Source organism: Phodopus roborovskii, unplaced genomic scaffold, assembly GCF_943737965.1.
Source record: "Phodopus roborovskii unplaced genomic scaffold, PHOROB, whole genome shotgun sequence".
Taxonomy (NCBI): Eukaryota; Metazoa; Chordata; class Mammalia; order Rodentia; family Cricetidae; genus Phodopus; species Phodopus roborovskii.
The window spans coordinates 419,031-442,765 of NW_026125665.1; the positions used below are offsets into that span (position 1 = coordinate 419,031).

Genomic DNA, 23,735 nt, shown 5'->3' on the forward strand with positions numbered 1-23,735 from the left:
TTACTGGCCCATGGGGTATGACATCCATGCAGACAATACACAAAAATTTTATATGTGAAACATACCTTTAAAGTGTCGCTGAGCCATGAAAGACAGCTCAGTGGTTAAGATCATTTGCTGCGTGAGGGTGTTTGGATTCCAGAACACAACCTGATATTCCAAGTATATCTGCCACACAGCTCCTGAGGCATGGAGACTTGCTGATTTCCAACCTAGCCAAGAAAACAAGCCCTGTGTTCATTGAGAGACCTTTACCTCAAAGGAATAGGTGGGGAGTGATACCCAAATACAGACATTTTTAATTCAAAAGGGAGTGTCCCTCTCCATGTTCAGGTGTTAATGTGACAGGTTTAGGAAGGCAGAGGTGTAGAAAGGAGACCTAGTGGTCCACACCTGTAAGCTTTCTGTGCAAACATGAGGACCTGAGTTCAAATTCCCACTATGCAAGAAAAAAGCCAGACACTGTCAAAGATGGGAGGATCACTATTTTCTGGCTGCCAGCATAGCTCCGGGTTTAATGAAACACCCTGTCTCAAAAGAATAAAGAGAGTGATCAGGACACCCCACCGACACTTGCTCCTCTGATGCGCTCATACATACATACAATACATTTCCTCAATGTCTCCCTCACACAAATCCAAAGAGAAAGACTGCTGCTTGCAGTGTGGCACTAAAGAACCAGGAGTTGGGGGCTGTGAGAGGTCGAGGCGGAGCTAAGGGTACCGCTAAGTAGTACAAATGTGTCAAAGGCCTTGGCCACAGCTATGTAGTGGTTGTGCGTGGGGCCTGGGGGCCCGGCTGTGCAGGGCTTCAGTCGGTTACAGTCCTGAATCCGCTGTGAGTAGGGCCTGGGAGCATGACCACAGGAGAGTAGAGGGAGAGGTTGTGAAAGGGGGTGGGGAAAGGATTGCTATTGTGGACTCTGGTGAAGGGACTTGGCTACAGTTCAATAGAAATGGGGGCGGAGCTATAAACTGAGCGGAGGTAAGGGGCGTGTCTACAGCCGTCCAGTCGCTGAAAGTGGGACAGAGTATAGCTATGGTCTGAGGGAGCTTATGGGCGGAATCTCATGGGGGCGGGGCCTCGCTTAGGAGCGCGGTTAAGGGTGGCGGCTTTGCTCTGCGAGGGGCGACCTTTGCGCGGGGCAGGTCCCTGGAATCCCAGAGCTCAGACTCGCTGCAGTTGCAGAGCCAAGTGTCCCGGAGGCCGCTCCAGAGTCGGGGCGCTGCTGTCATGGACATCCCGCCGCTAGCTGGCAAGACCGCGGCGATGTCGCTCGGCGCCCTGCCAGTGTCCTACGTGCTCAACCACGTCTCGGCGCTCTCACAGTGCGTTTCGTCCTCAAGGACCACCGGGCTAGAGGGAGGATGAGGGGTGGCGGAGCCCGGGAGGGTCCGAGCTGGGCCTGAAGGATGCCCATGCAAGCAGAACTCCCCTCCCATCGCGCAGAGGCAATGGGATGCCGTGATCGGGTTCTGGGAAAAAAGTAATGTGGAGCCTTAGTATTTGGGGAGTTTATGAGTATTCCAGGGATGCACCCCACATAGGTTCCAAAGTCGCCTGGGGTCAAAGTTTTGCCCGAGATAAAGCCCTACTGATCCAGCTCCCCTGGCATGCACGCCTTGTTCCATTGCCTCTATCTCAGGCTTACAGTAAGTTTGTCCTACACGCAGTGACCACCCCTGTCCCTGTCATCTATCTCTAGATAGACCCTGAAGGTTCAGCAAGCCCCTCACTCCAAAGCTCAGCAGACCCAAAGGATGGGATAGAGAGGGCTGACTCCTGGGGTACCAATACCTGTCTCCTGGGAATCTGAGTGAGCCAAGTGCACTCTGGGAGCCTAGGTTCCCTCCTCTGTCTAGGTTTCACTATAGTCTTGGATGAGGATCACAAATTCTGTACAGTATCAAATTTAGGTATTTGGTTGACATTGCTGGTAGGTGCATGAAATGTTAGCCTATGTGGTGTAGGAGAATTGGACAAAACTTCGTTGTGTGGCACTAGACAGGTGGATTTCCATCTCTGGATTTTCTTTTGTTTGTCCAGCTGTGTTAAGGGGAATCAAGAGACCTGGTTTCTGTTATCTTTGCAACTAGCTGACCTGTCTTATCAGAGTGATGGGGTAGATCTGGGCAAGAATAGGGTGGAGCAGATGAAGACAGTTGGACTTTAGCAGGGTGGAAGTGGGAGCCTCAAGGAATACTGGAGGCTCATCCTATTAGTGTTGAGCCTGGCCACACGAGGGGTGAGCCTCACCATGAGCGGAGAGCCTTGCTCAATGACTGACCAAGCAAATCCATGTGAATGAGTATCAGCTAATAATGGAATTACTGGAATTAACAGTAGGGATAGGGAAATCAGGGAGGGTTTCTAGGGGAAGCTATATACATGGGCTTTGAAGGATGAGTAGAAGTTTGTCAAGTAGAAACCTAAGCAAGAAACCCATGGGAAAAGCAAGTTTCATTCTTCTTTGCTGGAACTTCCTGAATAACTCCTCTAGGAGGTCTCACCCAAGCACAGCCTCCCTTGGTGCCTCCCTCCTCCAGGCCCTTGTGCGTGGTGCTGATGAGTGCACTGATACTGGGCCTGCTCTTCATGGCGGTCTACAGCCTATCTCATGGGGAGATCACCTATGACCCCCTCTATGCTGGTAAGTCACTGGGAGGTGGTGGGAAGCAGGGCTGACTAGGAAAAGGCCTCCATTCTAGACTTGGGACCAGCCAAGGACCTTCATTAGTCTTTGAAGGATTTCCATTAAACTGTGGGACTCAGAGGGCCTGAAACACCAGCAGATTGGAAAACTTCAAAAGGCTTCCCCTTTCAGAGTTGGAACTTCAGAGAGAAATAATTATGTCTCCCCCATCAGACTAGGCCCTCCCCAGCACTCATGTAGCCCCGACTGACCTTGAACTCCTGATCTTCCTGCCTCCATCCCCTGAGTGCTGAGTGCTGTAATATCAAGAGCACCTTGTCCAGCTTCAGCCAGACTAGGGACTGTACTTCCTCCATCACACCTTTAGAATACTGTGTACTATGTATTGCCTGGACCTAGAGCCTTGCCTGATCACCTCACATTGGACCTAATGTTTCAAGTCCAGTTTTTTGTTTGTTTTTCCCAGATAGGGTTTCTTTGTAGCTTTGGAGCCTGTCCTGGAACTCACCCTGTAAATCAGACTGCCCTCCAACTCACAGAGATCCACCTGCCTCTGCCTCCTGAGTGCTGGGATTAAAAGTGTGCACCACCACTTCCTGGCTTCGAATCCAGTTTTAAGTTAAACTAAGAGATAGGTGTGGTGTCGTGAGCTTGTAATCCTAGTACTTGGGAAGCTGCAGCAGGAGGATTGCCATTTGTTCAGGGGCAGCCTGTGTTACAGACTCACACCCCATGTCAAAAGAACAGAACCTGAGGTTGCACTGGCCCAAACTACCTCTGTGCTGGCTTTAGCCACACCTGCACTTAGCCATAGTCCTGCCCATGTCAGCCCCAAGCACCTGCTCAATTCCACCCACTCTCCCTCTAGTATTTGTGATCTTCTCCTTCACTTCGGTGGTGGACCTTATCATTGCACTTCAAGAAGATGGCTATGTGATGGGCTTTATAGATTTCTACACCAAGGAGGTAAGTGGTGGATACCAAGAATAGGGTGGCTGGGGGTGGTTCTGGCCCCATCATGCATGCTCCTGGCCCCATCATGCATGCCCTGCCCACAGGGTGATCCCTACCTACGTACAGCACATGGCATCTTCATCTGCTACTGGGATGGTACTGTGCACTACCTGCTCTATCTGGCCATGGCTGGTGCCATCCGCAAAAGGTGAGGGGAGACTAGGAACCCAGGAAGAAGTTATTCCAGGTGGGTGGGTTCCAGGTCACTGGGGAGCCAGTAGTGTTTGAGAAAGGGTATGATCACCCATGGATGGCTAGATGATGTTTCCAGATACTGTCAACAGGTATGACTGGCTGGAGACCCACATCTTCTGGACCACTAGTACCATTCCCAGTGTTTATTGTCCTCATGTGAGGTGCCATCCTAGCACATCCTAAGCATAATCAAGACCCAAATTCCATCTCCAGCTACCATAAATAAATAAAGCTCAAGAGGAACCCAGCTGAAGAGCCAAGGCCCTGCAGGGCCTTGAGATTGAGGGTTAATGGCCCACATCTACCCCCTCTATCACTTCCCAGGAAAAGGTACCGGAACCTTGGGCTCTACTGGCTGGGGTCCTTTGCCATGAGCCTCCTGGTGTTCCTCCCGGGAAACATCCTCGGTAAGGATGCAGCCTCTGAGACTCTGCCCCCCCCATGCCTATAAAGACCCAATAGCCTCAGGCCTTGACCAGAAGCCAAGACCCCCTCCACTTTCTTTCCTCATGGAAGTGATGGGGAGATGGCATTAATCCTGCTTTCTCTCCAAGCTATTAGGCCATGATGTCAAGGGTCTTGCAGCATGCTCTTCACACAGGAAAGCTGTTTTAGGGTGGGTCCTGAGGGCAGAGTGAAAGTTTGTGAAGTAAGTCTTTGGAGGTAGGGCAGAGTGACAAGTCCCAGTGTTGTAACAGCTCAGTAAATGCTAAGCAAGGAGATCTACTTGGTGGGAAACAAAGAGATCCTCACAAGTGTCAGGTCTTTATTTAAGGTAAACTCAGTCAGGTCAGGGCAAGGAGCATACTGGGAAGCCACAAAGCACAGGAGAGCTTGAGCAAAGATAGTGTAACTCAAGATGTCCAGGCAGGGCTCCTGCTTGGCCCAGCTGCCATTAGAAATCTTCCTATGTCACATGCTCTCCCCATCCTGGCAGGTAAATACAGTTCAGAGATCAGACCTGCCTTCTTCCTCACCATCCTATACATGCTGGTCCCATGCTGGGCTGGTGTGAGAATTTTCAGCCAGTCCTGTACACCAACCTCCTACACCCCCGACATGGTGAGTGTTCCTCCTGCTTATGAATGGCATTGAATCAAAGGTTTTGTGTCAAGCCAGGCATGGTAGCCCACACCTGTCATACCAGCACTGGGGATACTGAGGCAGAATTGCCATGAGTCAATGCCAGCATGAGTTTCTATGATAAGACTGTCTCAGAACTCCAAAGACTCAAATGTGGCTCAACATGAGGGGCTAGGAATATGGCTCAGGGGTAGAACACTTGCTCAACCTATACAAGCTCAAGAGCAAATGATTGTCTACTTGGGAGAAATAAAGAGGACTGATCATCTGCTATACCCCAGGCCTCTCTGGCTAGCTCTGGCTTTCTCTAACATGGAGCAGGTACGGGAGGAGCAGAAGAAAGGCCTCTTACAGCGTCCCGTTGACCTGACACTCATCATGTACCTCATCCTTGCTGCATTCTTCGCTCTCTTCCGGGGCCTGGTGAGTCCGCCTTGGCTACTTCCCTTCTTGACCTCCAGTGTCCCTCCTCAGCCTTCTTCTCCCAAATTTATTTCCTTATTCATTGCCAAAAAAAAAAAAAAAAAAAAAAAAAAAACAGTGCTCTTCTGTCTGATACCCAAGAGAGTTCTTCACCAAGTCCATTCTGAAGGTTTCATGACAAATGTTTATTCCCCACAGTCTTTTCTCAGCCCTCTTACTGTGAATCAACAGCCAAAAAGAGAGAGCTAGGGAGGGCTGAGAGGGCCCAGGGGATTGGTGTGGGCTTGGCTTGAGAGCTGGGGTGGGGAGGAGCCTTGTGAGAGCCATAAGATGCATGGTGCTTATTTGTATGCCTTAGGTGGTACTTGACTGCCCCACAGATGCCTGCTTCATCTATATTTACCAATATGAGCCATATCTGAGGGACCCTGTGGCCTACCCAAAGCTGCAGGTGAGAGGGCAGGTGGGAGGGGAAGGCTATGGTGCTGCCCTTCTCTGAAGCAATTGCCTAAAGCCCACACCAGCCAGGTAGATGCACATGCAAACTTTGGGTATGGCAGGACCCAGGTTGTCTTGGCTGTGCTTCCTCAGCAAGGCTCCCTGCCACATCCCAGAAGCACTCCAGGGTTCATCCACCCCCTGGAAACCTTATGACTTAAGAACATGCCTCATTGAGGCTCTGATTAGCCCAGCCTGAATCACATGGCCCTGTCAGTCATATCAGCATTGTAAATAGGGTGTTCTGATTTGCTAGGCCAGAGTCCTGCACCATCTCAGAAGCTAAGTGTGATTCATTGTGTGTGACTGGGGACAGGGGGAGCCCTGTGTAGAGCCCCTCCCTGTGTTTTCACAGCCTGTGGTCTCCCCTAGATGCTGATGTACTTGTTCTATGCTCTGCCTTTCTATTGCCTGGCTACCTATGCTCTCACGTTCCCTGGCTGCTCCTGGCTGCCAGACTGGGCCTTGGTGTTTGCTGGAGCCATTGGCCAGGTAAGGGGTGGGGTAGTGATGATGGACCATAGGCCCAGTGATCCAGAATTCCCTAGCCTGAAGGAGATGGCTATATGTACATAACCCTAGCCCACAGGTAACTCCAAGCCCCCAGTCAGAGCTAGAAAAAAGCATTCTGGGATATGGCTCTGTAGTACAGTGCTTATCTAGCATGTGCAAGAGCACAGCTTCCATTCTTCAGCACCAGAAACAAACAAGATAATGAGTTGGCAATGGTGACTCACACCTTTAATCTCAGCACTTGGGAGGCAGAGGCAGGTGGAGCTCTGTGAGTTTGAGGCCAGCCTGGTCTACAGAGCTAGTGCCAGGACAGCCAGTGCTGTTAAACGGAGAAACCCTGTCTTGAAAAGTCAAAAACAAAAACTAACAAACAGACAGGAACCTGGAAGGGAGTGGGGACAGGGGCTGAGAAGGGTTGCAGAGTGGAAAGATTGTGACCTATGAAGGGAAGGGCAGCCACGAACAGAAACAGCGCAGAAAGGCCGAGAAGAAGACATCAAGGAAGGAGAGAGCCAAAAAGTTGGAGCTGGATGTTGAAGACTTTGAACTCTGGGCTCTAAGCATGTGAGAGGAGGCATGGAATCATGGGAGTGCTTAAGCACTGGAGGGCCCAGAGCTATTTCTGGGGTTTTGGTAGGAAGAGAAAAGGCCTAGACTCAGTCCAGGCTGGGGGGTCCATAATACTTGTGAGGAGAAAGGATGGGATCTAGGTTGAAGGCAGGAATGTTTTAGAGAAGGAAGACATGGCAGTGGGCATTGTCCTGAGGGTGCTGGACTCACCTGCCATCCTCCCTGTGTCCCTCCAGGCGCAGTTCTCACACATGGGTGCCTCCATGCACCTGCGCACACCCTTCACTTACCGAGTGCCCGAGGACACCTGGACCACCTTCTTTTTCAGCAACATGCTGTTTGCACTGGGTCCACACCTGCTGGCTTTACGCTGCCTCTGGCGTCCTGCATTCTTCATGCATGCACAGCCCTCAACTTCTGAGGGCCAAGGCAAGAAGCAGCAGTGAGCATGTGCACTTCTCTGCTAGAAACTTGACCTGTGCAGCAGGCCTTGCCCTCCAAAGATGGGTTGGCCCTTTCAAAGCTGAATGAACATCTGGAGGACTTGCAATCAGGCCAGAAAGAAGTGTAGGAGACCCATGACAAGATGCTCTTGCTATGTCACTGTACCCCAAAAGCCAGAAGGACCCTAATGCCCTGCCCTGGAATTCACCCATCACTCCCCCCCCCATCCTTTTAATAAAAGCACTTTTGATGTCTAGGACATCACTGCCCAAGTGTTTCAGAAAGCTGGCACAAGAGACCCATGTACCCATGAGGGGAGAGTGGGTTCTTCACAGCCATTGTGGCTGTATGAAGTCAGAGGGGCCAGGACCCTCAATCAGCCTCTCGGTGAGACGCACAACTCCATATTCCAGATGGGAAGACTGACATTCAGCAGGGTTGAGGTCACACTGAAGAAGTCCCTGGTTCTGCACAGCTGCAGCTGTGAGTGCAAGATTAGCAAAGTGCTCTTGGAGCTTGCATCCATAAGGGCCCTGGGTGTGGTGGTGCACACCTGCTATCCCAGCACTGGGGAGGTGAAGGGAGGAGGGTCAGGAGCACATCCTGGACTGCATTCTCATGCCTTCACACAAGAAAGGGTCAAGAGCAACATGTCAGTCAGCAAAGTGCATTAAGAACCTATTTCAAATCCCGAACACCCTTGTAAAAGTCAGCTGCTGTGGCAACCATATAAGGGACTAGCCAGCACTGAGATAAGGGAGTGAAGTGAGAATTCCCAGAGCTCACTGGCCAGCCAGCTCCAGGTTCAGTGAGATACCTTGCCCCAAATCAAGTAGAAGCTAGGGGTGGTGGCACACACCTTTAAACCCAGCACTCAGGAGACAGAGGCAAGTGGATCTCTGTGAGTTCTAGGCCAGTCTGATCTATACAGTGAACTCCAGACCAGACAAACAAACATGTAAGTCTGAGAGTGAGGAAGACACCTAATTTTGACCTCTGACCTACACACACCTGAACTCTCACACACAGGTGCAATACAAACATACACCACACACACACAGAGTACAGCATAACCAAATGGTGGCATTGTTAGGCATCCAGGGAATTACACACAGACTGCTGCCACTGGGCCTCCACATTCTAGACTGAGACTGGAAGTGAAGATTCTAGCCCAAGGTTATATTTGGACACATCTGAGTTAGGGACTGAACTCACTCTCCAGGGCAACTGAGGCTAGCTAGACAACAAATGGTTGGAAAGCATTCTCTATTTCCTGTTCTTTAGTCTAGAAACTGGGTGAAGAGGGGAATCTTAGGAGTGGCTGGGGCCCAGCACTCTCTGGCCAGGCTTGTAGTGGAAACCTCATCAATGCTAGCCCTGTCTTGCTTGGAGACCCACTCAGGCTGAGCGGTCTTCCCGAGTGACACAACCAGCAAGGACAAGAGTGGAACTTGGGCCTGTCCCTCTGAGACCCTATGAAGGAATGTGATTTTTGGAGAACACTCCTATCTCTAGTGTCTGCTAGAGCCCAAATTTCCAGGATGATTACCCAGTGAGCACATGGACAAACAGGCTGGCAGGCAAAACCTCTTGACAAGCCATCACACCTGCCAGTTCATGGAGTTTATCAGTGCTTACTCTGCTCAATCGTTTCAGAAAATTGATATAGGGTGTGGATATGGAGCCCAGGCTAACTTCCTGCCTCAGTCTCCTAAGTGCTGGGAACATAGCCTGTGCCACCATGCCTGGCTTTCCCATGCATTTGTTGGTTTGGTTTTTTTGTTTTGTTTTGTTTTTGAGAAGGTCTTTGTGCAGCCTGGCTGTCCTGGAACTCACTTTATATAAGACAAGGTAGCTGTCCTGGAACTCACTTTATATAAGACAAGGTATTATGTAGCCCAAGCAAGCCTTAAATTCCTAATGTAGCCTAAGGTAACTTCTCCCCCAATTTGATTTTTTGAAACAGGGTTTCAATATATAGTTCTGGTTGATCAGGCTGGTCTAACAACTCACAGAGAACCCAAGCACTGTGTGCCATCTCAACAGCACCAAATGCGTAGCTCAGGCTGGCTTCCAACTCATGATCCTCCTGCCTCTGCCTCTATAGCATATCATATCAACATGCACCACTACAACTGGCCCAAAATGACTTTGAACTCCTAATCGTCCTGCTTCAGCCTTCCCAGTGCTGAGATAACAGGTATGTAACACTACCCTTGCTATATGGCAATAGGGATAAAACCCAGGACCTCATGCATGCAAGGTGAACCCTCCTCCAACTGAGCCTCAACTCCAGCCCCTAGCGGATACATGACCAGGATAGCCTCAAACTTGCTGAGATTACCATCTGTGACTCCAATCCTGCATCCTTCTTCCCTTTTTCCCTTCTCATCCTATGCTGGCCTCAAACTTGATATGTAGCAGAAGATGACTTCCAACAGCTGATTCTTCTCCCTCCCCCGAGTACATGGGTAACAGTGTGTATGGGGTGGCAAGGAGGGTGGTGGATTTAGATTTCCCTGTGCTGGCAGAACCTGAGAGACTTGGTTAAGGGACTTGGCCAGCGGGCAGTGGTGGCACACACCTTTAATTCCAGCATTAGGAAGGCTGAGGCAGGTGGATCTCTGTGAGTTTGAGGCCCTGGTCTACAAAGTGAGTTCCAGGACAGCCAGGGCTGTTACACAGAGAAACCCTGTCTCGAAAAAACAAAAAAACAAAAAAGAAGTGGGAGGCAGGGCTTGGTCAACCAGGCTCCGTTTACCCATCTGCTCAATGGGTAATTATATCATCCATACTCCTTTGCAGCCACACCAGGTGTGGAGTGCAAATGGAGGCCTGTGAGACTCCTCTGCTGGCTAAAGTAGTCCTCATGGCTGGGAGGTCACGAGGTTGCCGTGTTCCCAGCTCAGCGGCGCCGGGGCTGCCCCTACCCCACCACCCCCACTCCGTGCTGTAAGCCCACGCTGCCCCTTTAACGCCCCACGTGTCCTCCTCCCCTTGCAGGCAGACGCCAGGATTGCACCGTCTGAGGGACCAGACCGTCAAAACGTTGTGCGCGTGCGCAGTCGAGAAGCGCAGGGGCCGCTGGGCGGGGGCCGCAATCAGGATGGTGAGTGCTGTTCTGCGCTGAGTTCCCAATCTCGTCTTTGTCTCTGTCTCTCTCCTCTCTGTTTCTCTCCTCCTCTTGTTTTTCTCTAGCTTCCTCTTTCTCTTTCTTTGGTACTTTCCCCTTCTCTGCCCCCCCAGTGTCTACCACTTATTTTGAGGGGGAGGGAGAGAGTGCTTACTTTTTCTTTTTTCTCTGTCTCTCCCCACCAGCCTCTCCCTTCTCTGCCTCTGAGCCTCGGTCTTTTTCTGCGTCTCTGTCTCTATGTCTCTGTCTGTGTCTATCTCTAGGTCTCTGTCTCTGAATCTCTGTCTCCGAGACTCTCTCTGGGTCTCTGTCTTTGCGTGTCCGATTTTGAGTCTTTGTCTCTGCGTCTCTCTGTTTCTACCTCTCTGTCTCTCTCGGCCTGGCTCAATAGCCAGATGTTATCCCCCCCCTCCTCCCATGCCTGTCCCGCTGTCTCCAGCCCCCGCTCATTCTGCCAGGCTTGCTGCAGTCTCCTGGCGCGCGGATAACCTTGCGGCCACGATACGGGCAGCTGCTCCCCCTCCCCCTTGCGCTCCGGTAGCGGGGACGGGGATGTGGGGGAGGGCAAGAGAAGTCATCTGAAACTCGGACAGCTCCTAGGCTGAGACCCCCATGGGGGAGGGCAAGACGAGCTGCAGAGGGTCGGGGTGGTACAGCTGGATGCAGCTCCTGTGTCCGCAGGCGTGCGCTCCGGCAGCCCTCGGGCCCCGCGCGCTCTGGACGGTTGCCTGGGGACTCCTGCTGCTGGTTCCCGTGCCTGCCGGAGCTCAGCGTGGCAGGAAGAAAGTCGTGCACGTGCTGGGTGAGTCTTGTCCGCAGCTCTGGTTCCTGTCCCGTCCCGTCCCGTCCCCCACCACCACGGCTGTGGCTGTGAGCGAACGACAGGGGTCGGGTGGGGTGGCGGGTCGCGGTGGAGCTCCTTTCCAAACCTTGACCTACGTCCCTTCTCTGGGTCCTCCCCCTAACTCACCTTTGATACCTGATTGGTCGCCCCGCAGAGGGCGAGTCCGGCTCCGTGGTGGTGCAGACCGCGCCCGGGCAGGTAGTGAGCCACCGCGGTGGCACCATCGTTTTACCCTGCCGCTACCATTACGAGGCGGCCGCCCACGGCCACGACGGCGTCCGCCTCAAGTGGACGAAAGTGGTAGACCCTTTGGCTTTCGCCGATGTCTTCGTGGCTCTGGGTTCCCAGTATCGAGCCTTTGGCCCTTACCGAGGGCGGGCGGAGCTGCAGAACGACGGGCCCGGGGATGCCTCTCTGGTCCTCCGAAATGTCACCCTGCAGGACTACGGACGCTATGAGTGCGAGGTCACCAATGAACTAGAGGATGATGCTGGCATGGTCAACCTGGACTTGGAAGGTAACCGAAGCATGGGCAGAGGAGATAGGGGGACATTGTGGGACAAACCAAATCAGTTGGCACAGTAGAGACATTATTGGGTAGGGGGATAGTTCGTCTAAAAATACTTGTTACAGCTTTTATTTATATGTATATGTTTGAATGTGTGTGCATGTGGTCAAGGCATCTTGCCTTAGATCCCTGGAGCTGGAGTTACAGGTGGTTGTGAACTGCCTGATGTTGATGTGGGGAAACTCTCATCACCCTTGAAAGAGATCTTTGTGAGTTCAAGGCCAGCCTGATCTACCAAGCTAGTTCTAGTACAGTCTCTCTACACAGAGAGACACTGTCTTAAAAAGCAAATAAATAAACATTTTTTTAAAAGTCGAGTTTTGAAGAATGAATAGAATAACAGTTAGGCAAGTGGAAAAGAATAGAAAGAATATGAGGAAAGTATGTTAGGGAGAAGGGACAAGCCCAAGCGTAAATCAAAGGACACATAATGTGTGTGAGCTGGCCAGAGGTGTGGTCATGTCCGAGGGCCAGAGAGGAAAGAACTGGTTCATGTGAGATGTACGAGAACCTGGGGCACCAGACAGACTGACATTCGTTTTCATCCAGGAGTGGTCTTTCCCTATCATCCGCGTGGAGGCCGCTACAAGATGACTTTCGTGGAAGCACAGCGCGCCTGCGCAGAACAGGATGGCATTCTGGCATCCGCCGAGCAGCTCCATGCGGCCTGGCGCGATGGCCTGGACTGGTGCAATGCTGGATGGCTACATGATGGTTCTGTGCAGTATCCAGTGAGCCAGGCCCGGGAGCCCTGTGGCGGCGCTGGGAGCACTGGGGCTGGTGGAGGCACCAATGGGGGCGTGCGCAACTATGGGTATCGTCATAACGCCGAGGAACGCTATGATGCCTTCTGCTTCACATCCAACCTCCCTGGTGAGTTTTAAGTCCTTTCCCCCAAGAAGAAGCGATGAAGATTGTCTCTAGCGCTTAAGCCCCGCCCTCTGGAAGGATACGTGCCCCAAGGTTCTAGGCCTCAGGTCTCTGAAGTGAGGCTCCACCCATTAGTACATAGGCTCTACCCCCTGAAGGGAACCCTTCCCTCTGCCTGGAAGGAGGCCCACCCCTCAAGTTCAAATGACCCCTCCCTGAAGGCCTGCCACACAGTATGGGCTCTGATCCATGGAGGGTGGCCCCACTCCTGAGTGCATAGACCCAGTCCCTAGAAGAAGGTCCGCCCCAAGCGCATATGTCCCGCCCCCTAGAAGGAAACCCACCCCAAGTGCATAGTCTCCAACCCCTTGGGGAAAACTGACTCTAACTACCTAGTCTTAGGGCCTGGCAGATGGAGGGAAGTTTGTTTCAGAAACATAGACAAGAGCATGGGCCTCATTCTGAAGGGCATAGGTTCTTAAGTAAAGACAGCGCCCCGCCATACACACATACAATAGACACCGCCCCAAGGAGAGAGGCCCATTTCAAGTTCATAGTCCCTGACTCCTAGAGGAAGGCGTAACTGAAATGTATAAAACCTACCTTGTGGTTGGGAGCCCTCTTCAAGAGTGTAGAACCTACCCTCAAGCCCTTAAGGACACAGATCCTCCGCCTAAGGACTTAGGCTAGGTACGCTGGTGAAAACTCTCCCAAACATAGGTCCCGTCCCAAATAGGAGGCCTGCCTAACAGAGATCTCCCTGAAGAGCACAGACCCTGCCTCCAAAAGCATCAGCCCCACTCCTAAGTGACCAGGTCCCGCTCCCCTCCTCCTTACCCTGCGCTACTAGGAAAGAGACTTTCCAGGGCTACCACAGGGGGATATTGAAATGCCACTTGGTACCCGCATCGCACTGGCAGAAGCCGATGGCAGAGAAGGGACAGACCCGGAGCTCAGAGTCCCGGGCTTCCGGAGTCTGGCGGGCCTAGCCCCTGCCCCATTCTGACACGCCCCCGGGTCCCGCAGGTCGCGTGTTCTTCCTGAAGCCTCTGCGGCCGGTGGCCTTGGCCGGGGCGGCTCGGGCTTGCGCAGCCCGGGGTGCGACGGTGGCCAAGGTTGGACAGCTGTTTGCCGCGTGGAAGCTGCAGCTGTTGGACCGTTGCACTGCAGGCTGGCTGGCTGATGGCAGCGCGCGCTACCCCATAGTGAATCCGCGCACTCGCTGCGGGGGGCCCCGGCCGGGCGTGCGCAGTCTCGGTTTCCCCGACGCCTCCCAACGCCTCTTTGGCGTCTACTGCTACCGCGCTCCAGGTGCCCCAGACCCGGCTCCAGGAGGCTGGGGCTGGGGCTGGGCTGGCGGAGGAGGCTGGGCAGGAGGATCAAGGGACCCAGCTGCCTGGACCCCGCTGCGTGTCTAGACCATGAGAACTGGGGTTTGTGGATGTTGGTGGCTGATCCAGGGGCTCTGCACACCCCCTGGAATCTGACTTCTCACCAGAGATCCCTTGGGTATATGAAACAACCCTATGGTACGTTGCAGGCTAACTCAGCTACCTGTGGTCTTTGGACACTGACCACACCCCCTGAGGTCTCTTGGATACATGAGTTATCCCTGCAGTGCGCTGCAGGCTGACAAACCTGTTGTGTCCTTGGTCACTGACTGTGCTGCCTTCTGAGAGACCCTGACAGTGGCCAAGCCCACTTCTTTGGATAGTGGATGTCCCATCTTCCAGACTTTGTCTAGAAGAGCCACACTCTCCTGTAACCCCCAGGACCCCAGTAGACCAGCAGGACCCCCACGGTTTCCTAAAGCTGAGCCACCCTTCTGTGGCCTCCTGGAAAACAGTCCCCCTCAGTCACCTGGAGGCTGGACCCCCAGGATTAACTGGAGACTTGCTACACAAACCCCTGCATATCCCAGGAGCTGGAAAACTGGTCTTGGACAGTCAGCTAGCTGTCCATTGAAACAGAAAACTATGGGTCACAAGGTGACTATGCCCCAGGCTGGCAGGTGACCCAGAGACTAGGTATTCCCACTCTTCCAGAGAGTCTTAAGTTTCCAAGGTAACAAGCCTTGTCCCCAATCACTATGGAGGACAGCCCCAACCCCTCTGTCTTCATGGGAGGATGTCCCCAGCTGGCTCCCAGAAACAGTGGTCATGCCTACCCCTCAGGTATTTCTCTGCCAGAGAGTAGACTCACCTGAATGTCCCTTCCCAGGCTCCTTGAGGCTGTCACCAAAGAGATCATTCCCTCAAACCCCAAAACCCTAAAATTCTCACTTGCAATAGAGACATGCTGCTCAGCTTCTTGAGGTGACAAAGGCCACTAGTGCAGCTTTACCTGTCCTCTCACTCATCTAACCCACCAAAATGGTACATCCTGCCTTCCTCTGTAACTATGGGTACCACACTTTTCCTTTTTCACTGGCCTAGAGACCAGACACCTACCACTCCATTTCTGGGTGAACCTACCCTGATGGACCACTATGGAGACAGTCTTCCCCACTGAATGTCCTCAGGGCGACCCAGCATTAATTTCTCCAGGCCTCTCCATGGAAACAAGCTGCTCCTTTCCCAAGGTGCACTTCCAGCTCCTCTCTGATATCTAAGCCCAACTGTCAGACAGCTTGGATCTCACAACTGTTACCATGGAGATCAAACTCTGGTGTCCAAGGTAACAACACCTGTCCCTCCAAGGCTTTTCCTCCAGGGTCCTGTCCTGCCCAGCTGTTACCATAGAGACCATCAATGTCTCCTTGACAACTGACCTATAGCTCTCAGGAACTTCTTGCCATGAAGAGAGTTACTCTGACTGGAGCTGCCTACTGTGTTCTCTAGGGGCCTGATGAATGTCCCTTCTTCAGATGGACCCAAACAGAGCTCTGCTTCTGGAGCAGCTACCTGCCAGCGTTCATTTACACGATAACTCTATGTCAGGCAGCAGCTCAGCACAAGTCACCACTGCACTCCCCTCCAACATTTTAAATTATCACCCTGAAAGTGGAAAAACTGAGGCTGCAGCACTGCACACGGCCAGAGTTTTTCTTCCTTGGAGATCAAGGAGGGTGGCCTGTTTCTGAAATCACCAATTCAAACAGTTTCTGAGTACCCATGTGGGCTCAAGGGTCAGGAGCAGCATCCAAAGACATCCATTGACAGAGCCATCCCAGATGCAGGAGCTCCCAGCTCTGAGGTGCTTCTTGGAGCAGCAAATGCCCTTGTTGGCACCCTCCTTCCTGTCCCGTCCATCTCTGCAAAACCCACCTTTGAATCTGGAAGCTGTGAGCTCAAGCCACCCCTTTTATTGTAAAATGTTTGATCAAGTGACAGAATTTGCCTAGGCTATTTTCTTCTTTGGGCCAGGATTGTTCTGAGGTCCAACAGTGCAACCTGCAGCTGTGTTCAATAAACATTTATTCCTTTTGATGAATGAGAAACATGGCTACCATGCTCCTCTGTCCTCAGTGCAGTGGGCATCAGGCTGGGCTGGGAAGCAGGTCCCATCCTGCTTTGCCCCCACCCTACACACACCTCAACATAGAAAGGCAGAACAGTTTACCAGGTGTTAAGACCAGGCCCTTATGAGATACTTTCTGACCTCCTTGAATGCATTGTGGGATGTGTACTTATATAACAATAATTCTGTGATTTTAAAAATGTGTTCAGTCCCAGCACTCAGGAGGCAGAGGCAGGTGGATCTCTGTGCATTCGAGGCCAACCTGGTCTACAGAGTGAGTTCCAGGACAGGCTCCAAAATAATACAGAGAAACCCTGTCTCAAACAACAACAAAAAATGTGTTCAGTTGAGATCTGTTTGTAGCATTAAGGTAGTTATTTATAGTGTTTATTTAAAGTGTTTGTGTGTTTTGTCTGCACTACTTATGTTCATGGTGCCCCTGGAGGCCTGAAGAAGAAGCTGGATCCCCTAAAATAAGAGTTATGGATGGTTGTGGTTTGAGCTTCAGTCCTCTGGAAGAGCAGCCAGCACTCTTACTCACTAAGCCATCTCCCCAGTCCCCTAATTTTTACCTGTAAACTTTATTCATTTATTTTAAACTATTTTTATAATTTATTTATCTTTGTATGCATTGGTGTTTTGCTTGCATGTATGTGTGTGTAAGGGTGGTAGATCCTGGAGGTACAGACAGTTGTGAGCTGCCATGTGGGTACCCTGGAAAAGCAGTCAGTGCTCTTAATAGCTGAGCTATCTCTCCAGCCCCTTATTCACTTATTTTTAGTATGTGGAGTGTGGTCAGAGGACCAGTCTGGGTCTCAGTGGTTGATATTCATGCACACCTGGACCAATCAGAGTTACTCTGAAAAATGACCATACCATTCTTGGCTGAGCTGGAAGGCGTGGCTCCACCCCTTCACTCCCACCCAGTGAAAACAGGGAACTTTACATATGAAAGAGAAAACTCAGAAGCTGGACCCACTTCAGGGATGGACAAAATTTATCTAGCAGTTATCCCACTCTGACAATGCTGTCCTAAACCCCTAAACACAACCCCCCCCAATAAGCTGGGTGTGGTGGCACACATCATTAGTTCTAGCATTCTGGAGATAGAGGGATAGATCTCTGAGTTCAAGGCTGACTTGGTCTGTAGCAGTGGTTCTCAACCTGTAGGTCTAAGCCCATTTGGGAATCACATATCAGGTATTTACATTATGTTTCACAACAGTAGTAAAATTACAGTTATGAAGTAATAAGATAATTTTATAGTGGGGGGTCACCACAGCATGAGGAACATGTCAAAGCTTTAGGAAGTTGAGAACCACTGATCTACAGAGTGAATCTCAGGCCAGTTAAGGCTATACAGTGAGACCCTTTCAAAAAATAAACCAACCATCCCCCAAAAGCCCTAAACCAAACCCCCTTGTGATTATCCTCTCCAGAACATGTCCCTCACCACTAAGGCCCATCTGGAGCACATGCCTTTGTCCTATGTGCATGGCTGTCTCCACAACAGATGAGGGTTTATGTAGCTAACAGCAGTCACCGGTGTCTTGCTGCATGGCCACCCAGAGCCTGGCAAGATGGCTCCATGGATACAGTTTGATGCCTGGGACCCATATGGAGGAGGAAGAGAACTGACTTCCACTTCTGCTCCATGGCTTCTACGGGTACTTCTTTGTTGTTTGCTTTGTCTTTTACTTTTTGGTTTTTTGAGACAGAGTTTCTCTGTACAGCTCTCTAGACCAGGCTGGCTTGGAACTCATAGAGATCCTCCTGCCTCTGTCTCCCAAGTGCTGGGATTAAAGCTGCTTTGTTTTTTTCTCCATGTATCCCTGGCTGGATTCCCACTACTCAGCAGGCTGAAGTGGGGAGATTGCTGTGAACTGCAGGTCAGCCTGGGTCACAAAGTAAGACAACAAGTCAATAGCAAGCCTCTGGCAGGCAGTCCATACCTGTTCTTCCCCAGTGCTGTGTAGCTGTACTGTTCCCTCCCTGCTTGTGTTCGTTTCTTTTTTACAGGGTCATATGTGGCCTAGGCTGATCTTGCCTGAACCTCGAGAGTGCTGGGTTGAGGGGTGTCTGTAGAAACCTGTGTGTTGGTCACATCCTTTCTGTTTGTGACAAGATGCTGCCAGAGCAAATTAAGGGAGAAAGGGTAGTTTAGACTCTCAGTTCAAAGATACAGACTGTCACAGTGGGAACTGCCACTGCCCATTTTCCCCTTCTTTATGTTGGTTTAGGTTTGTTTGTAACGGTTCTTATTTTATCAGGGAGGAGAGGACTCACTTCATGGTCCCCTTTTGGTTCACTACTTTTACTATGTGGCCCAGGAAACTGAACTGAACGCACCTTCACCAGCAGAGCCATCTTGCCAGACACTCACTGATGTTTTAAATTTTTTTTTTTTCAGGATGACTTTAGTCTTTTTCTTCTCTGCCCAAAATTGTGCCCCCCCCCCCCCGTGCACACACAGAAGTCTAGCTCATGTTGTGTGTCCATTCCACCCTCCTTGCCTGGCATGCAGGTGTACTCCTGGGAGGCTGGTGCAGGAAGACACTTAATGAGACTCTGTTAAAAACTAAATAAATAAATAAATAGAAGAGGAGGAAGAGATTCCTTGTCTTTCCTCTGCATTCCCTGCTCTCCTTCTGCACACAGCACAGTGGCTGTAGCTGTCTAGTAGAGTGCTTGTAGCCCAAGTGGCAGAGTGCTCCCCAACATTCACAAAGCCAAACATGGCAGCACATGCCTGTAATCCTAGCACTCTGGAGGCAGAGAAAAGTGGATCTCTGTAGATCAAGGCCAGCCTGATCTACATAGAGAAACCCTGTTTCCAAACCCCCCCTACACACACACACACAAAAAAAACAACAAACAAAACCAGCAACCTATCAGTAATTCAAGGTCATCCTCAAATACATATGGAATTCTGGGCCAGCCTGAGCTACATGACTGCAAAGAAACACAGGTGATCAGTGAATAATATCAGACAGGTGACTGGACTGGGTGAGAAACAGTCTGAGGGGGCCACAGCAAGATGAACTGTTAAAAATTTTTATTAAAATGTGTAAGAAGTACATTAACTTCCTCAGTGTCAGATACCACAGATCCATGAACATTGACGCTCCAAGAAAAAAAACCCAGCAGAACCTGTAGCCATTCACACACATACGGCCCACGGGGTTGGGGGAGCTGAAGACAAACCTCAACTCCAGAAAAGCCCAAAGCCCCTCTGTTCACTGAGCAGGAATGGGGCAGGAAGCAGTCACTGAGCCCTCAGCAGCCACAATCCAGCAGGCCACGCCCAGCCTCTCCACTGGGGGATTGCTATGAGCTGGCTAAAGTTTTCCTCCCTTCTGAACCTCGAAATGTTACTAAGAAGACTGATGTGGGCCCAGCTTTCCAGTTACAATCAGAGCAGACAACAGTTGTCTGGAACAGGGGCCACAAGATATCAGCTTCACTTTGCTTTTGTCAACTATTTCCCAGGCGTGTGTGTGTGTGTGTGTGTGTGTGTGTGTGTGTGTGTGTGTGTGTGTGTGTGTGTGTGTGTGTCTGTTCGCAAACACAAGTAAAGAGATTTCAGTCTCTTCCCCCATATGCAAAGCAAAGTTTGGAGCACAAATCAAGACCAAGGTTTGGGAATGGGGCTGAGTTGGTAGTGTTTGTAACTTAACTGGTAGAGTTCTTGGAGCTCAGTGGGTAGAGTGTGGTATCTCAGTGGGTTGAGTGTGGTATCTCAGTGGGTAGAGTGTGGTAGCTCAGTGGTAGAGTGTGGTAGCTCAGTGGGTAGAGTATGGCATCTCAGTGGGTAGGGTGTGATAGCTCAGTGGATGGAGTGTGGTAGCTCATTGGGTAGGGTGTGGTAGCTCAGTGGGTAGAGTATGGCATCTCAGTGGGTAGGGTGTGGTAACTCAGTGGATGGAGTGTGGTAGCTCAGTGGGTAGGGTGTGGTAGCTCAGTGGGTAGGGTGTGGTAACTCAGTGGGTAGGGTGTGGTAGCTCAGTGGGTAGACTGTGGTAGCTCAGTGGGTAGACTGTGGTAGCTCATTGGGTAGGGTGTGGTAGCTCAGTGGGTAGGGTATGGTATCTCAGTGGGTAGGGTGTGGTAACTCAGTGGGTAGGGTATGGTAGCTCAGTGGATAGAGTGTGGTAGCTCAGTGAGTAGGGTATGGTAGCTCAGTGGGTGGAGTATGGTAGCTCAGTGGATAGAGTGTGGTAGTTCAGTGGGTAGGGTGTGGTAACTCAGTGGATGGAGTGTGGTAGCTCAGTGGGTAGGGTGTGGTAGCTCAGTGGGTAGGGTGTGGTAGCTCAGTGGGTAGGGTGTGGTAGCTCAGTGGGTAGGGTATGGTATCTCAGTGGGTAGGGTGTGGTAGCTCAGTGGGTAGGGTATGGTATCTCAGTGGGTAGGGTGTGGTAACTCAGTGGATGGAGTGTGGTAGCTCAGTGGGTAGGGTGTGGTAGCTCAGTGGGTAGAGTGTGGTAGCTCAGTGGATAGAGTGTGGTAGCTCAGTGGGTAGGGTGTGATAGCTCAGTGGATGGAGTGTGGTAGCTCATTGGGTAGGGTATGGTAGCTCAGTGGGTAGGGTATGGTAGCTCAGTGGGTAGGGTATGGTAGCTCAGTGGGTAGGGTGTGGTAGCTCAGTGGGTAGGGTGTGGTAGCTCAGTGGGTAGGGTATGGTATCTCAGTGAGTAGGGTGTGGTAACTCAGTGGGTAGGGTATGGTAGCTCAGTGGATAGAGTGTGGTAGCTCAGTGGGTAGGGTGTGGTAGCTCAGTGGGTAGGGTATGGTAGCTCAGTGGGTAGGGTATGGTAGCTCAGTGGGTAGGGTGTGGTAGCTCAGTGGGTAGGGTGTGGTAGCTCAGTGGGTAGGGTGTGGTAGCTCAGTGGGTAGGGTATGGTATCTCAGTGGGTAGGGTGTGGTAGCTCAGTGAGTAGGGTATGGTAGCTCAGTGGGTAGGGTGTGGTAGTTCAGTGGGTAGGGTGTGGTAGCTCAGTGGATGGAGTGTGGTAGTTCAGTGGGTAGAGTGTGGTAGCTCAGTGGATGGAGTATGGTAGCTCAGTGGGTAGGGTGTGGTAGTTCAGTGGGTAGGGTGTGGTAGCTCAGTGGATAGAGTGTGGTATCTCAGTGGGTAGAGTGTGGTAGTTCAGTGGGTAGGGTGTGGTAGCTCAGTGGATAGAGTGTGGTATCTCAGTGGGTAGGGTGTGGTAGTTCAGTGGGTAGGGTGTGGTAGCTCAGTGGGTACAGTGTGGTAGCTCAGTGGGTAGAGTGTGGTAGTTCAGTGGGTAGAGTGTGGTAGCTCAGTGGGTAGGGTGTGGTAACTCAGTGGATGGAGTGTGGTATCTCAGTGGGTAGAGTGTGGTAGTTCAGTGGGTAGGGTTTGTAACTTTTTCTTCCTCACTACCTTCATGTATGAAATGGGAGACTAAGGGCCACCTGGGCTGCTGAGAGGATTGAAAGGCCTGACACAAGGACTTAGGTGGCTTCTACTCAGTAACTGCCCTAGGCTTTCATTACCTTCTCTGAGGGATGCAGGCTCAGTGCTCTCAGCTCCATTCCTACTGACCCTTTGGGTAGGCCATACAGGCACACTTTAGGAAGACCTAGGGATGGAATAAGAGCCTTGTGCAGGTCTAAGGACTCATCTGTGAGCTGCCCCACCACCACCCTGCCACACCAACTCCCACACATTTTGAAAAACTTACTATTTATTTTGTGCTTGTGCAGTGTGTGGGAGTGGCTGGGTTTGTGTGGGTGGGGTCACTGGTGCTGCAGTGTGAATGTGGAAATCTAGAAGTTGGCTCTGGTCTTCCACTTGTTTCTACCATACCACGTCCCCCAGGCTCACAAGCTTCCTCCCCTATCCCGCGTCTTACAATACTGGGATTCCATGCCATCCCACCTGGCTTTTCTGTACTGAAACATAGGTTCTAGAGATTAGCCTAGCTTGTTTAGGCTTATTGGGCTATCATCTTTACCTACTACGCTGTGCTCAGGCCCCACACTGGGGTTTTAACACAAATTCAGATTTTCACCCTGCCTGAAGGGGCTGAAAGAGAATATAGGCCCTAGAGACAAATCTCTGGCCCCTCTGGGTGAGGGTGAGGGACCACGTCCCTGACTTGGGGAAGTCTTTTCTCAGGTGCAAATGAGAAAAGAGTGTAAGTGGACTCTCACATTTTAGGAATGTGAAACTAAGAGAGAAGGGTGTGTGTGTGTGTGTGTGTGTATTTGTGCGTGTGTGTGTCACTTCTAACATCACTCTTCTCTCTACATCAGGACAACAAGGAGGGGTCCCTTCAAGATGTAAGCACTACCAGTCCACCTGCAGAGTGTGGAGCCAGTAAGGGGTGGGGCCTGAGGTAGGGGATTTACTGAGGTCTGCTGAAAGGATTTAGTAAGGACAAGCTCTGGGCTACAAAATGTGGCACCATCTTGGTCCAAGTAGGAGGTTATCTATCTCCCTGAGAGATGGAGGAGGAGGAATGCAGTGGCATTGAGATCTCATTTCTATACACATGAGTGTGAGAGATTTGTCATCACAAACCCATGATACTGCCACATATGATGATGTATGCCTGTCATCCCAGAACTCAGGTGGTTGAGAAAGGACTGCTGTGGTCTGAAACCCAAATTCTATGTTAATAAACAAAAGAAGGCTGAACATGATAATTCCAAGAGGTGGATGGAGGCAGGCAAATCACTGAGTTCCAGGCCAGCCTGATAGCAAGTTCCAGGCTAGCCAGGGCTACACAGTGAAGCCTTGTTTCAAAACAAAAGCAGCCTCAAAACAGGGCCACTGTATCTCAGCACTGTGCTAGACCTGGGGAAATCAGCAAGATACTAACCCACCCATCGCTCTGAGCAACCTCCTACCAGAAGCAGAGGAGGCCAGTGGCTCTAAGAGATATCACTAAAATTCAGTACACAGAGAGTTCCACACTAAGTTTATGCACTAAGACCAAAGACCAGGGCTGGGGCTTAGTAGAGTGAGCACTTGCTGGGCCCTAGGTCCCATCTGCAGCACCAAATGAACCAGGCAGGCATGGTGGTGCACAGTAGGAGACTCATCCTTGGCTACAATAGTGAGTTTGAGGCCAGCCTAGTCTATGGGGATAGGAAAAATGGGGTGTGTGGGAGAGGAAGAAGAAAGCAAGCCAGACAAATCCAAGCCTACCTTTGGGGGATCCCAGATGAAGCCAAAGCAGATAGTGTTTGCACTGCGGGCTACTGCTGAGCTTCCACTCTCAAATCCAGTGGATTTTGGATGGTGCACTGTTTACTAAGCCTGAATCTCTGGGATGAAAGCCACTCCAGCACACAAACAGACATACTGTTGACCCCTCTGAAGCTTAACAACCAGACTTCAGGATCCCCTTTCCCGTAGCTGGGGCAATGTTCCTAGAGGCATGGCATGACCACTCCAGCCACCCCTGTCAGGAGGACCTCAGGAGGGAAGGAGGGGGAG

The 23,735-nt window shown here is 51.2% G+C and overlaps 2 protein-coding genes across 2 annotated transcripts; both read left to right on the plus strand.

The window, feature by feature from the left end:
• The first annotated feature begins 1,190 nt into the window (after positions 1-1,190).
• Tm6sf2 (transmembrane 6 superfamily member 2) lies at positions 1,191-7,652 on the plus strand. Its single transcript, XM_051178218.1, has 10 exons — positions 1,191-1,328; positions 2,547-2,650; positions 3,522-3,619; positions 3,712-3,815; positions 4,187-4,269; positions 4,800-4,924; positions 5,267-5,368; positions 5,727-5,819; positions 6,239-6,358; positions 7,186-7,652. Exons 1-10 carry the CDS (start codon positions 1,234-1,236, stop codon positions 7,393-7,395), a joined length of 1,134 nt encoding a protein of 377 aa, XP_051034175.1. The 5' UTR covers positions 1,191-1,233; the 3' UTR covers positions 7,396-7,652.
• Positions 7,653-10,869: 3,217 nt separating this feature from the next.
• Hapln4 (hyaluronan and proteoglycan link protein 4) lies at positions 10,870-14,334 on the plus strand. Its single transcript, XM_051178055.1, has 4 exons — positions 10,870-11,328; positions 11,525-11,887; positions 12,488-12,811; positions 13,835-14,334. Exons 1-4 carry the CDS (start codon positions 11,139-11,141, stop codon positions 14,224-14,226), a joined length of 1,269 nt encoding a protein of 422 aa, XP_051034012.1. The 5' UTR covers positions 10,870-11,138; the 3' UTR covers positions 14,227-14,334.
• The last annotated feature ends 9,401 nt before the right edge of the window (positions 14,335-23,735 follow it).

Bases quoted from the DNA above. Each gene is read 5' to 3' on its own strand.
- Tm6sf2 (XM_051178218.1), top strand. From the start codon at position 1,234: ATGGACATCCCGCCGCTAGCTGGCAAGACCGCGGCGATGTCGCTCGGC. The intron at 2,651-3,521 runs GTAAGTCACTGG...CTCTCCCTCTAG, and splicing joins CTATGACCCCCTCTATGCTG to TATTTGTGATCTTCTCCTTC. The intron at 4,270-4,799 runs GTAAGGATGCAG...CCATCCTGGCAG, and splicing joins CCTCCCGGGAAACATCCTCG to GTAAATACAGTTCAGAGATC.
- Hapln4 (XM_051178055.1), top strand. From the start codon at position 11,139: ATGGGGGAGGGCAAGACGAGCTGCAGAGGGTCGGGGTGGTACAGCTGG. The intron at 11,329-11,524 runs GTGAGTCTTGTC...GTCGCCCCGCAG, and splicing joins GAAAGTCGTGCACGTGCTGG to AGGGCGAGTCCGGCTCCGTG. The intron at 12,812-13,834 runs GTGAGTTTTAAG...CGGGTCCCGCAG, and splicing joins CTTCACATCCAACCTCCCTG to GTCGCGTGTTCTTCCTGAAG.